Genomic DNA, 17095 nt, shown 5'->3' on the forward strand with positions numbered 1-17095 from the left:
AAGGCGGTGACTGCGTGGCCGTCGAGAAGCACGTCGAGGTCGGTGGTTCTTTGTCTGGCATTGCAGTTCGGTCTTGGCATTGGATCACGACTGCGTAGCGTTGACCTGTCGCTGGTATGTGACATCGTCAGGTTGTCTTTCGTCGTCGCATTCTTTGCTTCCAGACTTCGTCGGGACGGCGGCGTGTCGTTATGTTGTCGAGGTAGTTTTTTCGGTGCCTTCGTCAGCGGCGGAGGATCTTCGTCAGTTCGACGAACAGCAACCGCACCTCCATCGGTTGCTGCTTTTAGTTTTCCGGATATGGGCTCGCTGACCGGCCCTGGGCTGGGCCAGTGTATGGTCGGCGCTGTGGCGACAGGTAGCGGCCTGGTGATAGCGAACGCAACGGTCATCGAGAGCTCCACTGAGTACCCGCGAGGTAGTCAGCGATATCGCGGGGCTGCGGGCACGGAGCGTTGACGGTGAAACCTTGCAGTCCCATCTCTCGGTATGGACATCATCGGTAGACGTGACCCGCTTCTCCGCAGTGGTAGCAGAGCGGGCGGTGGTCAAGAGCGCGCCAAACGTCTGTCTTCCTTGCGTAGGTGCGCTGAGCGACGGGTGGGCGTGCTGGCGGCGGATGACGGAATTGCGGCGTTACAGGGTCCTGGCGCGGTCGCGGAGGAGGACCGTGACGGCGTGCGACAGCGGCGTAGGTCATCGCTTCTGGCTGGGGTTGCGGTAATTGAGGTTGCACCTCCGGAACTCTAAGCGACCGCTGAACCTCATCTTTGACGATGTCAGCGATCAAGGCCACTTGAGGCTGCGACAACGGGAAGATCTTCTGAAGCTCCTCTCGTACGACTGCCCTGATAGCCTCGCGCAGGTCGTCGGAGGCCAGTGATTGAACTCCGGCATAGTTTGTAGAGTTGGTGCGGCGGTCGAATTGCCGGTTTCGCATCTCAAGTGTCTTCTCAATGCTGGTGGCCTCACGAAGAAACTCGTTGACGGTCTTCGGTGGGCTTCGTACCATTCCGGCAAAAAGTTCCTCCTTCACACCACGCATGAGCAGGCGGACTTTCTTCTCCTCAGGCATTTCAGGGTCGGCGTGGCGGAATAGACGGCTCATTTCCTCCGTGAAGATCGCGGTTGTCTCATTAGGTAGCTGCACCCGGGTTTCTAATAGCGCTTGGGCTCGTTCTCGGCGTACGACGCTTGCGAATGTCTGCAGGAAGGCGCTGCACACGTGTCACTATCAATGCGTACTCGCAGATTTTGCATGAGACATCCTCATTACGTCAACAGCATTCCCACTGCTAATAAGGCAGGACCATAGTCTGGTACAGTTAAACCTCAATATAACGCAGTCGGTAATTTGCTTAGTTATGTCGAAACTTCGCTACATATAATGAAATTTGATTTTTTATGCAAATGAGTACAGTCGCCACCGATGGGTTTTTCTTACGAGGATTTCATACAGTCCAGACGATACCTTAACATCAGCTGTAAAAAGTGAAGTCAGAGACGCTTTTGCATTTGCTCCGCTCGTGCGGCTGGTAGTTTCACTCGCAGTAGGGCGATGCAGGAGCGAATGCTTGGTCTGCCTCTCGCTTGAACATGTCTCCAATAGTCAAGATTATGCAACCTCCAGCACTAAATGCACAGGGAGACAGTGCGCGAAGTGCACCCAAACAGTGCACAAAGTGGACGCAGCGGCAGTGAAATTCCATTATTAAACGCATTTGGTTAAACCCTCTAACCTGGTTATAACAAAATGGGATATAACAAAACAATGGATAAGGAAGTAAATGAAATTCCCTTTGAAATCTGCACAAAGATCTATATATTCGACACCTCGTTTTGGAGAAGTGATATTGTCCTGCCAATTGATAAAGGGAACTTTATTCGTATCAGAGGAAAAAATACCTGACCGTTGCGCATCGAGTACATCGCTTTCTGCAGGGTTCAGCATTCGTTCAGCATGGCAGTTCAAAGCTCCCGAGTCCCCGCATCAAATACACTTTCAAGTACCACTGGTCTTTCTAAGTAACACTGGTCTTTCTCATTGCTGCACATAGCTGCATACCTGCACACAAGCAGCAGCTCACTATCACAGTTCTCCACTATCCTCTCTCTCTTTCGAGTCACTGGCTGTGCGCGGTGCTGCAAAATATTAGTCGATTCACTTCTACTGCGTGCCACACGGCAGGCGCAGCTGTTCTTGGCTTCAGAGATCTCCACGGCGCAATCTTGGGGGGGGGTTACGCGCAAGCCTGCACGGCTACGTGCGGCGGTGTGAAGGATTAGTGCATTCACATCTCTTTCTCTACGGCGCACCAGCAGCCGCAGCTGAGTCTGGCCTCAGATCTCCCGGTGCAAGCTTGGGGGTCATGCCCGGGCTGGGCGTGCATTCACTGATCCATCTCATTGCGGCTCGCCGTGTTGACTGGCGGCTGGGCGGGGCCCCCCCGAGACTGCACTGGCATCGGTGCAGTCTAGGAGGCCACAGTCCGACCGGGCCAAGTGAGCGAGACGAAGTTCACTTGCCTCCTCGATCACACAGCAGGGTACTGTGTTGTGTGCGCCGTGTTGCTCGACCCCGACGAGCCAAGTCGAATTCGAATGCAAAAGACCACCACAGTGGAACAGAAGGCAGCTATCTCAAGGCTGTCACGTCAGGTGCTAAGTCGCGTGTTGCACATGCCAAAGATTACCTTGCTGTTTTATTCAAATTTCATCACATGCATGGCCATGTAGGGGTTCCGCAGGCCGCGAAGCTGTCTTCTGATTTCCATGTTTCCAGTTGTGCACCCCATTGGGCATGTATTGCAGTAAGCAGCAACTGGATATAACGAATTAACGGATATAAGAAAGTAATGTCGGCTCCTTCATCAACTTCGTTATAAGGAGGTTCGAGCCAATCGTCCCGATTATGCCTCTGCCATCCATTACTTACCCAGTGTTAGTGACCACTTATTGCTAAATATTCACTTTAATACTCTGTTTCTCACACTTCCGAAGAGTAAAAAAAATAATTAGACTATAAGAGAGCTAACTTTGAAGCAATAAATAATGAGCCGAGTCTATTTCTTAACATATTCTGGAGTGATTTTGAATATCGTAGTGTGCACTCAAACTGGAATATGTTTTCGGCAGAGGTAAATCGCTTAATTAATAAACAGATCCCAACCCGTACTATAACATGCAACCCGCACGCACCTTGGTACAATAATCATTTAGGCAACTGTTCAACAAAAGGAGACGACTGTATTGTTCCGCAAAGCAATCACCCACTGACTCATGTTGGAAAGCCTACACATTAGCATCTAACGCCTATGTAGCCGCACTGAAATGCGCTAAAGAATCATTCTTATCAACCACATTACCATCTATTCCGATAACTAACGTAAAAAGCTTTGGCACGTCATACATCCACCTTCCGATGATTCTATCACTCTTAACAATTGCTCTGGTAAGCCTGTTCCAAAAAGCCTATGCGCAACTCTCCTGAATAGTAACTTTGTTGAAAATTTCTCGTGTACAGCTGAAATTCGACTACCTGTCTTGAATGACTAACTTCTTAACTATGCCTCCAATGACTGTTGAAGTTCCCAGAGTTATTCGATTAATAGATTCATTGAAGATACATTCGTCACCCGGCTTTGATAACATCACTGCTAAATTTCTGAAAAACACCTGCTCTTATAGTTCCATTATATCGAGCAAAATATTTCAACAGTCACTCAACACATCTACTGTTCTGTCAGAATGTAAAATAGGAAAAATAATTCCTTTGCATAAATCTGGCAGCAATACATCACCTACAAATTATCGCGCAATATCATTAACCAGTACCTGCTGCAAACTGCTAGAAAATATTTTTGCTAAACTTGCGGATTTTCTTGAATCATTCTTATTTTTTGCCATCACAATATGGTTTTCGAAAATGATTCTCATGTGAATCACAATCATTAACATTTACTCACAAACTTCACCAAATACGTGACTGTTCTTCTCTTGCCGATTGCATCTTTTTAGATTTTTCGAAAGCCTTTGAGAAAGTGTGTCATAAACTTTTACTTTATAAACTAAGCAAATGAAACCTCGATCATAACGTTCTAAAATGGATTGAGTAATTTCTCATTAACCGTTCAGTTCGTAACAGCTATGGTCATGACTCGCCTCATAGGGACGTCCGGTGTTCCACAAGGCTCTGTTCTGGGACCTCTATTATTCCTTATCTATATTAATGACCTACCTTCAGCAATAACTTCTGACATACATTTATTTGCACACTGTGTAATCCTCAGAGAATTAAATAACGAACACAACATCACCCTGCTTCAGGCTGATCTTAATAACATCAGCAAATGGTGCCAATTGTGGCGAATGGAACTCAACATTTACAAGTGCAAATTTCTGAGTGTCCCGATCTAGCGATAACCTGCCTATGTACTACTTGAATAACATTGCTTTAGAATCGACAAGTTTATATAAATACTTAGGATTGCATATAACATCTAAATTAACGTGGAATCATCATGTCGGATATATAATTAACCAAGCCAACCGCTGGCTGGGATACTTTGCTGTAACTTTTCTCGTGCTCCCTCTCCTTTAAAATTCCTTTAACTTTAATTCCTTTAAACCCTGCTACAGCTAAAATTAGAATACCCTGCAGCTATATGGGACCCTTTTCACGAAAACCTAATACATTCCCTCGAACTAATCCAAAACAATGCCACTCATATTATTCTTTGGAACTACAACCTTGGTGCAAGCGTGTCTTCAATGAAATCGAATGTGGGTCTTCAACCGCTAGCAACACATAGAAGAATTTCCCGCCTTTCATTAAAGTTCGAATTCGTGCATGTAACAACAGATTTTTTACACTCATTTTTGCCATGTACATCGAAAGGTTGGAATGAACTTCCTTCCGAAATTGTTTCCATTAATAACAATAATGATTTTCGAAAAGCACTAGCTAACACTGTAGAATAGCAAACATTTGTACAAACTACTGTTCGTGTTTTCCTTTTTTTTTCTTATTTAATGTTACTTTTATATGTCTTGTTCTATTACTGTATTTATCATACTTCAGCTAACACTGTATAATTAGCAAATATTGTGTATAAGCTCGTAATTTATTTCCTTCTTATTTGTTGTATAGCCCACTCCCCTCTCTAGTGCCGAAAAGGCTCTGAGGGTAAATAAATAAATATCGAGGTTCAAAATACCCGGTGTTCTATAGACAAGTTATAAAATGTTAGTCGAACCTCGGTGTAATGAACATGGATATAACAAATTATCGAGTATAAGAAAATAAGTAAAAACAGCCTCGCTGCTGTTTCTGTGTGCAGATATATGCACATAACGAATACTGGATATAATGAACCCATTTTGAGGTCAGATGCAGCTTTGTTGTAACGAGGTTAGACTGTACTTATATAAAGAATTTTGGTATACTGAATATATTATATCAATGTTTACTTGTAGTGTACCTGCAAACCTAGCAACATGAAAATTTGGGCGACCGCCACGCAGAGGGAGGTAAAAAAACAATGTTTAGTTTATCAATCCGGAAATTATTGAGACTGACATCCGAAAGAGGCGAGGGTTTAGGCCTCCTAGTTTATTTCGAACTGATCTCTTCATTGTTGCATCGTCAGAAACTCTTCCACGTGGGGTCATGAAGACCAGTGTCTGGACTCCTGGTGCTTGCTGCGGAGAGGGGCCAAAATTCTTTACTTGTGAAGGGACCTGGCAGTCGCAGGCTTCACGAGCTTAAAAAACCTGTCAGAACAGGTCCACTCAAAACAATGTCTGGATTGGCGACCTTTCACCATGAGGAGGTCGCCGAGTCTGGTTGGAAAGCGAAGACGGGAATACGGTTCTCGTTTTCTTAACAATGCTAAAGATCCGCTCACATTCAGCATTGCTGTGTGGACTGGCAAATAGTTGCAGCATCACCTTTGCCGTTCTGCCAAACTTCACTCTTCCATAAATGCTAGCGATTCTTCTCACTTCTGACCACTGAACATCGATCCTCTCTTCGTTTAGGATCTCCTTAGAAACATCATGTGCATGCAGCCCTGCAAATTCCACTTCCAGGGCATCCAAGACCTATTCTGGGACAGAAGTAGCAGGAAGGACTCAATGAAGAAAAAAAGGCTCTTAAAGGATACGCTGCTCAAAAACTTCAAATTGGTGACTCCTGCTTTCTTCAAGGTTTCATCTTCCGGTGGAAATTTCTACCATATGTAGTTGCATGCCACAGCAAAGTACTGCCGAAAAGCAGAAAAAAAAAAGGCTGTCGCTGGTAGGCAGCCCAGCACAGCAGATCATGTGCTCCCAAGGACCAGATCTTCATTGACTTTTAGGTTCTTTGGCAGGGGACCTCTAATGGTGAAGCACAGGCCTTCATGGCGGAGGGGTCGATAAACCTAGCCATAAGGCCCTTTAGGGGCTGCCCTAAGACAGACTGGTGCAGATGAACTTGAGGTGCCTGGGATCGAAGTTAGTAGTTGACTTTCAAAAACAGGGATTACACTCTTCAAGAAATGGCCATACGCCAAGTTGATGTCAAAGATCAGGATGTAGAACAGCCGCTCCTCACAGGTAAAGCAGACATGTCCAGTGCCCTTGAATGAAAGCTTCACTCTCTTTGCCAGGGTTGCATCCATCTTGCCTCGTGGCTCCTTCTGTTTTTGGAGATCTTTCTGGACTTCATCCCGCTTATCTTCTCCCAAAGCTTTAGCTCCCTTGGGGTTCTGGTACGACCCTAGAAAGGATGGAGACTGCTGGTTTTTTGGCTTTGTCTCGTTTAGAAAGAAGCTCACCAAAGGCTGCGATTGCTCCAGCAATCTGGCCTGGCCCTTTCAGAGCGATAGCCACCGCATCGGCACGTGCTTCAAAATTTTTCGCACCTCTGCATTGTGCATCTCTTGAAGTTCAACAAGCCTGTCTTTTCATTTGGCGCTCTTTCCGAAAAAGTAGAAGATGTCCACGAGCACCTCATCAAATTTCGCAGGTAAGCAGGCGGCACCTTTCTTGGCCGCAACATTGACGAGGTAACACGGGCAGCCAACGGCTATCAAATTCTCTTGGGTTTCTTTTATCACAGCTGCCATGCAGTTCTCCATGGGGGCATGCCGCTGCGATGAACGAGGTCATGAAACCGCTCCTTTTTGCGCAGGCTTTCCTGCTATGCACCCTTGCTCCGCTACATTCCGGTTTCGGCCTCATCGATCCCGCCACCGCTGGTCAACCCGATGACGCTGCTACACAGCCTCTTGTGGATGGCGACCGAGCAGCAGAAGACAGACTGAATCCTCCGCATCCAGCTACAGTCGAGTTCTTCGCCTGGCAACCACGCAGTACTGCCACCTCAGCAGCTTTGCCTTGCCTACAAATACCGCTTCCGTTCTGGGGCCATTCGGGGCATGCCGCTGCGACGAACGAGGTCATGAAACCGCTCCTTTTTGCGCAGGTTAGTTACCTCCCTCTCGCTAGTTGCCTCCGAACCAGTAGTCCTTTTTTGGTCGCAGTGTCGTGCCCCTCTGACCTGCTTGATTGTTACCGCAGATTGTTGCGTTTTTCATGTTATTTTTGCCTCAATGTCAATTTGGTATCTCTCTTGCTTGTCATGTCAGGGGATGTGGAACTGAATCCCGGACCTTCTAACGGTGACGAACTTGTATCGCTTGTTTCAATTTCACACTCACTGTCCCGCCTGGAGCACTCCCAAACCACTGTTCTCGCAGAACTTTCGCTAATCCGCGCTGCCCAAACTAATATAGAAGGTCTGGTCGGCCGCCTGTCTTCGCGTGTCGACGCACTGGAAAAAGTTGTCGAGAATAATCAATCGAACGACTTTGCGCCTTGAAAACAAGCATTGAGAAATTCTCCACGGAAATCCAAGCTCTTACCAACAAATGTGATGACGCCGAGAATCGCCTTCGCCGGTCAAATTTGATTTTTTTCGGAATAAAGGATAATAAAGGCGAAACCTGGGCAGAGTCCGAGACCCAGATTATTTCCTTTTGCTCAGAGAAACTTGGCATTAACCTAAATCCCGACGACATTGAGCGAGCGCACCAGCTGGGGCGATTCCAGGCAGACAAAAAGTGCCCTGTAGTTGTGAAATTCGGGCATTTCAAAGTTAAGTCAAACATTCTATCAGCGGGACCCAAGCTTAAAGATACGTCTTACGCAATTCGTGATGATTATTCAACATGAATGATTATTCAACACGCGTGCAAACAGCCCGAAAAATGCTTTTCAATTACGCCCGAGAAAGGAGCAGTAACTTTAAGATTCGATTCGACAAGCTCACCATGAATGGCAGACAATTCATGTACAATTCCGAAACAAATTCTGTCCAGGAAGTGCAATTATAGCAACCGTCACCCGCTTACTTGTCGCCGCCACGCCCCCGGCCACAGCCACCCTGCGGGAGATACATCGCACCGACTTATCATACTTTGGCGGTTCTTCTAGCCAATATTCGCAGCTATTTGCCAAAGAAAGACGCTGTTGAAGCCTTCCTAAATGATAGCAGTACAGATATAGCAATATTTACTGAGTCCTGGCTAACTTCTGATATCTCGAATGATGAGTTGCTACACGATGTGCGATCTTTCACGGTGTACAGGCGCGACAGAGTGGGACGGAGGGGTGGCGGTGTGCTTGTTTTCGTGAGGTCGAGTGTGCCCTCTTTCTGTGTCTTACCAATCAGTAATCATGAAATTGTTGCTCTGAAATTAACACTGCCTTCCAGTACAATTATTTTAATTGCATGCTATCGTGCCCCGGACGCCAACATTTCATTTGTTAACCATTTGTATTCAATCCTACTGGACCTTCAGGCCCGCTATCCCCGCGCGAGGTGCTTACTTTGTGGCGATTTCAACTTCCCTGACATTAACTGGCTTGACTTATCGGCGCACAGTGGCCAATCGAAAGAGTTTATTAATTTAGTTCTTACCTTTAATATTACACAAACAGTTGACATGCCAACCCGCCAAAACAATACTCTTGACCTTGTTCTTGCTTCGAACCCTGAATCCATTCAGTCATTATCATGCATTCCCGGTTTCAGCGATCATTGCTCTTTATTGTTCAAACTGCACGTACCCATCCCTACTCGTCAACCATCTGTCAAATATATACGAGACTATAAGAAGGCTGACATTCAGAATATTATCATCGAGCTGGACAAGCTTTTTCATTACTTCCGCATGTGCTCCACTTCCAGAACAGTAAATGAAAATTGGCTCCTTTTCAAACAAAAATTGTTATCACTCGTTGACCGATATGTACCCCTTGTTTGTATTGGAGGCGATGCCAGCAGACCCTGGTTTTCTAATGCCCTCAGAAAACTCTCAAATAAAAAGAAACGACTCTTCCGAGCAGCAAAACATTCGGCTAGCGCTTTGCGTTGGGAAAGGTATTTCTGTTGTCTTCGCGATTACACAAAACTTTTGCGATGCTCAAAAAGAAAATTTTATCATCTGGATTTACAGGACATTATTCGCTCCAATCCAAAAAAATTCTGGAAAATTTTAACTCCCGCCATTAAGTCACCACATAATATCTCATTGGTTAGCAATAACTGTTTGGCTCTGTTTACTTTACTGTTGCTATTTTTTGTTGATGCCATAGCACACTAGACGTCCATCACTTGCTCTGGCCGTGTGGTCGGACCCACGCAAACAAGGATCAAGAGTCCGCCAGGCTACAAGACGCATTACGCAGCACGGATCTGGCGGAGCAGCTCTGGGCTGTCCAGCGAGCCCACGATGCGTCCAGGGAGTTACAACTCCCGGTCCCAACGTGGGAGTAGCCCGCTCTATGGGACCTAGCGCCCCGTAGCTCGCAGGACCTTTCAATAAAGTTATTCCATCCATCCATCCATCCATTGTACTCTTTTGTTCAATATATATCCTGCTGATCACTGATTGTGACAATGTTTGTCAGTGACCTGCGTTGTTGTGTTCAATGTTTCCCCCCCCTTATGTAATGCCCCTTCCAGGGGTCTTTAAGGACCAATAAATGATGATGATGATGATGATGATGATGATGATGGTATATCGCGCGACTTGAGCCATGTCCAGAAGAGGTTTCCAATCTTCAACCTGGTGGCCTCTCCATGCAGTCCTTGCAACCAAAGCAGTCTGCTTTCGACATTCTGCGATCCCTCGATGTAATAAGTTGCCACGATGGGATACATTTGCATAACACTGTCGTTGCTTGCATCCACAGCGATTGCGAAAACACAACATTTCAGACTCCAATATTGAGCTTTCGGCGTCTGCAGCCATTTCCCAGACGATGCCAGTTGCTTTGGTACGTCCGCATTCATAGCGCTTCGTTTCGCGACACTTGGGGAACATTTTCCGAAATAACGTGAAAAGGCACTCTGCACGAACCACACTGTCTTCACAGTTGTTTTGGAGAAAACTGCCAATAGTGCCTTGCACTTCTGCATCACGAACATAGTTCCGATGCTTTTGTGAAGCGATGTGTATCTTGATGTCAGCCTTGCAGCCGTGCGAAATGCTCGCATCACTTGTGCACATGCTACAGAATCCAAACTTGTCACCTTATCCGCAAAGTGACGAAGCACGGAAACTCAGTCGTGCATGATCTTGGAAATACTTGCAAGTACTTCTTGCCTTTTGAAAGCACCACTGATCATTCTAAATAAACTCAGGGAAACGCAAAGAGTAGTTTGGTGTTCCGCACTTCACTCAATGACCTGCCAAAGCCAGCTGAAGCCTAGGACACCCACGATCATATAATGACTGGATTGCTAAAAACGCACGATCCAGCCGGAGACAAGCCAATCTGGCAAATTTAATATGGCAGTGCCCGTCAGTTGCTCGTATTCATGGTGGTGCTGGCGGCCGCTACCTCGGTTCAAGAGGCACGTGCTGGTGACTTAACTGCTCCTGTGCTTCTTTTCCACATGGTAAAAAAAAAATGCTGTGCTGTGACGGCAACTTTTCGGAGATTTGACGCTGCGTGTGTAGAATCTGGAGATGTTAATAAAATTTGAGAGGCTCCCGGACAATTTGGGAGAGTTGGCAGGTATGCTGCTGCACAGCCAACTCTCATTACAATGGACCCTGATAATCAGACAAAAAATGTCCATTTTATCCTAAGTCTGCAATATCCGAAACACCTCACTACTGAAACTTTTGTCACGATGTCTAACAACGTCCTTGTAAAGAGTGAGTGATGAACATAAAAAAAAAAAAAGATAGTTTCAGTTCTGCCCGAAAGGCGAAGCATCGATTGCCATAACAAATTAATAGACAGCTATGTGAAGTAAGTATAGTAGTTTTATCGGCTGTATGAAGTTGTAAACATTCGCATACTAAACTAACAAGCATGGTGTCATGTGCACACAAGTAAACATGAACACATTTTGCTCGATGACCCGGGAAGTCACTGTCAGAAGATTGAAGTGACGAAGTGCGGCAGCAGCAGTGAGCAAATTGACCTTCGTGCTGTCTTTTGCTTTGACACCAACTAAACATCAAAAGCACAGCGCATACAAAGCTATCGCCACTGGGTACACTTTGTCCCCATCGCAGACTACTTTGAAGATGAGGCCCATGGCAATGCACGCTTTGTCCACATCGCAGATTGCTTTCAAGATATGGCACCCACGCAACCACGCCATAAGCAGCAGCAGCTGCCAGAGTAGAACCCCCTCTCCCTTCCCTCGAAGCAGTCCCCTTCACCACCATGTTCGCCACCTTTCCTTGAGGTGGTAACAAGCGTGAAGTGTTTCGTGGAAGGAGCGCGAACAAACTGTCTCCAGATTGCTTCGTCCTTGCTTGAAAGGTTGGTTAAGAGATGCAGAGTTCTGTGAACTGTACGTCGCCTCCGTTTGGCCACAAGAAGCTCATCGAAGTCCCTTGTGTAAGGAACTAGGGAAGAAGCGCGTTAAAAAGCGGGCCTTTGGTGCAGCGAGTGGAATGCTGAGGTGTCTTGATGTGCGAGAGCTCCGACTAGAATCCGACTACTTGTTTCAATATGTAAATAAACATCTTTCTTTCCCTCCTACTCCTGGATGTACTCATCCATATGGCATGAAGGATTCCTTGCCTAAACGCTACCTCAAGTGTCAACACTTCCACATTGGCAAAAGTTGACCGATACCGTGTTTACTTGCATAATGATCGCACTCGCGTAATGATTGCACCCCGAACTTGCCGCAGCAGTATGTCGTGTGCCAAGTCTAGCTAATGATGATCGCACTTAACATCTGTCGAATTCTACGCGAACGACTCTTCAAGACATACCAAGCGGTCTGCCTGCACCAAACATTCTTAAGCAGATGCCCCATTTTATTCCTTTCATCACTTTCCACACTTCCATGAAAAAAAAGAAAGCTACAACCAAACTTGCCTTGGCTTTATTATTTGTAGGCTTTATAATGATTGTGGTCAACAACAACAACAAAAAAGAGCCTTTCGATTCTTCTCGTCTGCACTCGTGGGCACGCAACAAATTGCGAGCGGCAACAATAGTAGCCACATTTACACCGATATGTTGGAAGCGTACGCTATTCATACGCCGACGCTTTTAACACAGCTAAGATATTCGCCCACACTTAGCGAAAACGTGCCTTATTAGGATAGTAGCAAAGACAAATGCTGCGGTTTCCGCAGCATACCCGCCATGTGTTTCTATGTCACTGGCAGCTAAGCACGCCCATCTTTGTTTCTGTCCCCTCAAAGTGGACATGGCTACGTTATAGCCGCAGACTTGCCGATATTAACGATATCATTCGTTACTGATACGGAAGAAGCTGTTTCAATGCGTCTAATGTACTCACGAAAAGAAAAATAATCGAATATGGCGCATTCGGCTTGCTCCGCCGGCTGCCATTTTTGTTTTGGTGTCCTGCACTGTTACAGCGGCAGCTGCGCGTTTGTTGACCTGTTGTCATCCCGCAGGAAATACGGGATGAAAAAAAAATTTTTCTTTTCGCGGGAAATTTAACTCGGGCAATGATCACACCCCTGAATTTACGGCAACTTTTTTTGACAAAAAAGTGTGGTCATTATGCAAGTAGATATGGTACTATGCCAGCATCGAAACACTTCATTTCATTTATTATACCTCAAAGCCTCCAGTTGGAGTATTTCATGAGGGATGGGTTTTAATTACAGTGAAAATGTGATTCCAGTGTCGCTATGAATTGATGTGGATTGGAGTGGTGCACGGCAATTGCAGGTAGATGGTTCCAGTCCTGTGCGGTCGTCACAAAAAAGAAGTGAAGAGCGGTAGTTTGCGCTGGGGAAGGGTAAACCGCTCTGGAGTGGTTTGTGCAGCTGGACAAGCCATGAACTGACAAGATAGCTTAGATAACTTCACTTGGGTTGACTTTTATTCCCAGCGAGTAGACCATCGCTTTCTTTTTGTTTATTTCAAATATCCTGCTGCAGTTTTAAATTGCAGAGTGTACTTTGTTCAGGCAAGCATTTTGATAAATTATAGTGATGAACACTTAAACTTCATTCGGGTTTTGTTTGTTCATATAGTTTTCTGCCCAAGCATTAGTGTTTTAGGCAGCAGGAATATTTTGCTTCATGTACTTTTGTGTGCAGGCACGGTAGCAGAAATGATAACTGCCTCGGAAGGTCTGAAGTTGATAATGACATGTTATGCCGCGAAGCGACATACCGTTTTCATAGCATGCTTTAGCGGTACAAGCAGAAGATGCTGCTTTCTCATTCAAAGCGGTGAGTTGCCAATTCATTAGCTCGCAAGAAATTCAGATGCAACTGAAAACAGCGCTTGCTCCAGCTTTGAAGTGTTCAAATGAGCACAGCACCATTACCTTGCTTTCCGACACTGTGCAAACAGCTAATTACATTACAACTGGTGCAATCCATTTCCAAGTCATGCATTTACATTTTACACTAATACAACTGACTTTGCCAAAAGAAATTCCTCACTAAATTTTGGAAACTTTGTTGGAAGTTGAGTTTCTTTCAACAAACGTGAAAAGTGAAATTCACTTTTCACGTTTCACCGGATTTGAAAATTTCTAGGGGTGGCAGGTGTCTGCTGTATGCCCAAGCCCGGGCCCTAACTCGAACACTGCGTACTGCGAGCACAAACAAGCGCAAGTCATCGGACGCAGATGACCTTATCACACATATTAGCTAAGTATAAAAAAAGATGCACCCTGACTCGCAAGCGGAACTCATTTGCTTTTATCCCCAGACACGCTGACCAAATAATGTTACCGTTTTGAGCCTCAGTGCCAAATATCCATATTTACCTTCTGAAAGCGAGACACGATACTGCCTATATATTGCGAGATGCTATCTGTGGTATACTGCAACACGAATCTCAGTGCAGAGTTGCCTATGAAAATTGAAAACAGTCGAGTATCGTACCTGTACCAATGAAGCAACGCCGCGAACAAGTGCTTGAAACTTTCAAAGGCCTGCTACGCACAAACACCTCCCTTTTTAAGATGTCTAGCTCACCTGAAAGGGTCTTCGTCATTAAAAATCTGATGCGGCTCGCTGGGCAGGCATGTACAGCATAACTATGTCTGCGATTTCATCCCTCAAATGCTCGAGACCAATCAAAGTAAAATGATCGGCAGCAACGACTCTCTTGGCTTCCATAAAACACCTCGATTCGACACCATGAAAGAGAAACGCGACCACAGCACCAAGCGAAAGAGCCGCCGTGATCCTGGATGTCATAGCCATCTTTATTTGGACAGCGTTGCCAGCTCAAGTAGCGGATTCGGGAGCTGCCAATAGCAAAAACCAAAGGGCAAGGACATTTAAAACCAACTACTATGTGTTACAACCAATGCTCCTGACATAAGAGTTCGTGATACAGCTTCGTGCTATCTGCCTTTTGCTAAATTGCACAAAAACACAGCAATCTACTATTAAAATTTATATCACTGCAGATGGTATTTTTCAATTTGTAAAAATCAACTACAAATCTCAACAAATTAGGGGCCAGTTGTGAGTCACATCTTTCAAGCCATTCTAAGCCAACCATGCCACAACAATCACTGCCACCAACTTATGCTGTTGATTAGCCATATCATGTTAACCCAATCAAAATCTCATCCCAATCAACCCAATCAAAATCAAACCCAATCACAGCTGTTTGCCTGCCAGAATCCCTCGCTTCAACGTGCCAGAACCACTGTCAGTTGACTGCACGGCATTTGAATGTAGTCATGCAATCTTACCCAAAAGCGAGCTGAGGTCAGCATCCGGGGGTATCGAGAGGGTCGTCTGGCTCCAAGCTGCACATAGCAATGAGCATGTGGAGAATCATCAACAAAGATGTACTGACTATGCCAGTTAAACAAACTGATCATTACTGGAACATGAGGCAAAGTAATGGTGCCCTGATGAAGGAAATATCAAGCTCCATGTTGACAGGAACAAGGATGATGCTATCTCGTCAACAGTGGATTACATCTATAGTGTAGTACAGTTAAACCTCGACATAATGAACTGCAATAGAACGAAACTTTCAATATAGTGAAGTATTTAACTCGTCATGACCTTTCATCCATGTAACACCGTGTATTTAAAACCCCAATATAGTAAAGTGTGTTTGTATGCGATTTCAATATAACAAAATTTCGCTCCCGCCACAAAGGAATGCCGCCACAATAAATGGAAACTTCCGCGGATGCAGATGGTCAAATGATTGAATTACAAGGGGCTGCTTGCAGACACCTTTCAAACCGTGCGCAGCATGACAAGAGTGATCGCCGAAGGAGAGCTGCATCATGTTCCATATAAAGCCTTAGTGCAATAAGATCCTAATGCGCCCCGCACACTTTGTGCTTTAGGTGCGAGTGAAAGTGTGAGAGGGTGAGACAAGAAAGACGGTGGCTTCACAAGTGCCGCCTTCCTGTGCAAGCAAAGGGAAAGAGGAGGCAGGGGAGCGAGCTCGCAGTAACGCAATCAAGCGCACGCGAGGGGCGGATGGCGGGGGGTGGGGGTGGTAAGTTACCGTACATCGCGATTTCTGGCACGCAGCTCGGCCGTGGCTACGCATGGCTGTAATTGCGGCTGAGTGCATACGCAGCCGCGCACCCTGCTTTAGAGGCAATCTGCGGCATGTGCAAAGAGTGGGCGTGCCGAGGCAGCATGCATCCTGTAAGCTGTCTTCCCGTTCGTTTAGTATTGGAGGTTGTGCAATTTCGAGTGTAGGTGACCCGTTGAATCGAGAGACGTACGAAGCACTTGCTCCCAGCTGCAGGCACTTTTCCCGATAGAGTCGTGCTAGTGCGGGTGATGCTGTTAGCCGAAAGGGCAGAGTGCACGCGAAAGCGTGGCTGGCTTCACTTATTTCGTACCACCAATGTGAAGATATCTTCGACGTGGCATGAAACCGTACCATTCGTCGCTGCTTCCCGAATTCATCAAACTGAATTGTTTTCTCATTCAAATTAGCTTTTTTTTCGATTGCCCCGTAATTCGGAAAATTATGCGGCCCCTTTGTGTGCAACAAAATTGATTGCCGACTGTACTTATTTGCATAAAAGGTCAAATTTCAATCCAATGAAATTTCAATATAGCGAAGCAAATTGCCGGTTTTACCTACTTCATTACATCGAGGTTTAATTGTATTAGCAGAAACAGTTACACAAGACCAGGCAAAGACACCTGACAATGAGCAATTCTTATTAAAAACGTTTCATATCCTGTGAATTACATAAAAGTATGTGCCTTAGTAACTGTTGAGTGTACTAAGGCTCTAATGAAAATTTTTGATAGCATCATTGCTTCTGCATGAATAAGTTCATCTTTTTTTCCTTTAGGATCTATAACAAGGTGACAACCTGAGAATTCTTTACAAGCTCCATCTACAAAACCACAGTGCTTCTATACTGCAAAGCACAGCTTTCTCTTACAAATCATTAAAAAAGAAGTGTTCTCGCTCAAATTTCGCAGAACAGCTTTTATTGTCATCATAATTTGAAATATCAGAATTTGCACAGTTAATTCCCTAGTTTGTCATGAAAGAATGAACCTACATTCGTCTGGGCCTTTTGCAGTGAGCTATGTTTAAAACATGGCAGCTATGTTATCTCTGCCAT

General features: G+C 45.5%; 1 protein-coding gene across 1 annotated transcript in view; it reads right to left on the reverse strand.

The window, feature by feature from the left end:
- LOC126518108 (protein aurora borealis-like) overlaps positions 1–17095 on the reverse strand; it is a 66403-nt gene that overhangs the window by 28195 nt on the left and 21113 nt on the right. Inside the window, exon 6 of the mRNA XM_072285180.1 lies at positions 15227–15283. Coding sequence (XP_072141281.1) covers positions 15227–15283 — 57 coding nt within the window. The remainder of the gene's footprint in view (positions 1–15226; positions 15284–17095) is intronic.

The sequence above is a fragment of the Dermacentor andersoni genome, chromosome 11, assembly GCF_023375885.2.
Source record: "Dermacentor andersoni chromosome 11, qqDerAnde1_hic_scaffold, whole genome shotgun sequence".
In the NCBI taxonomy this organism is placed as follows: domain Eukaryota; kingdom Metazoa; phylum Arthropoda; class Arachnida; order Ixodida; family Ixodidae; genus Dermacentor; species Dermacentor andersoni.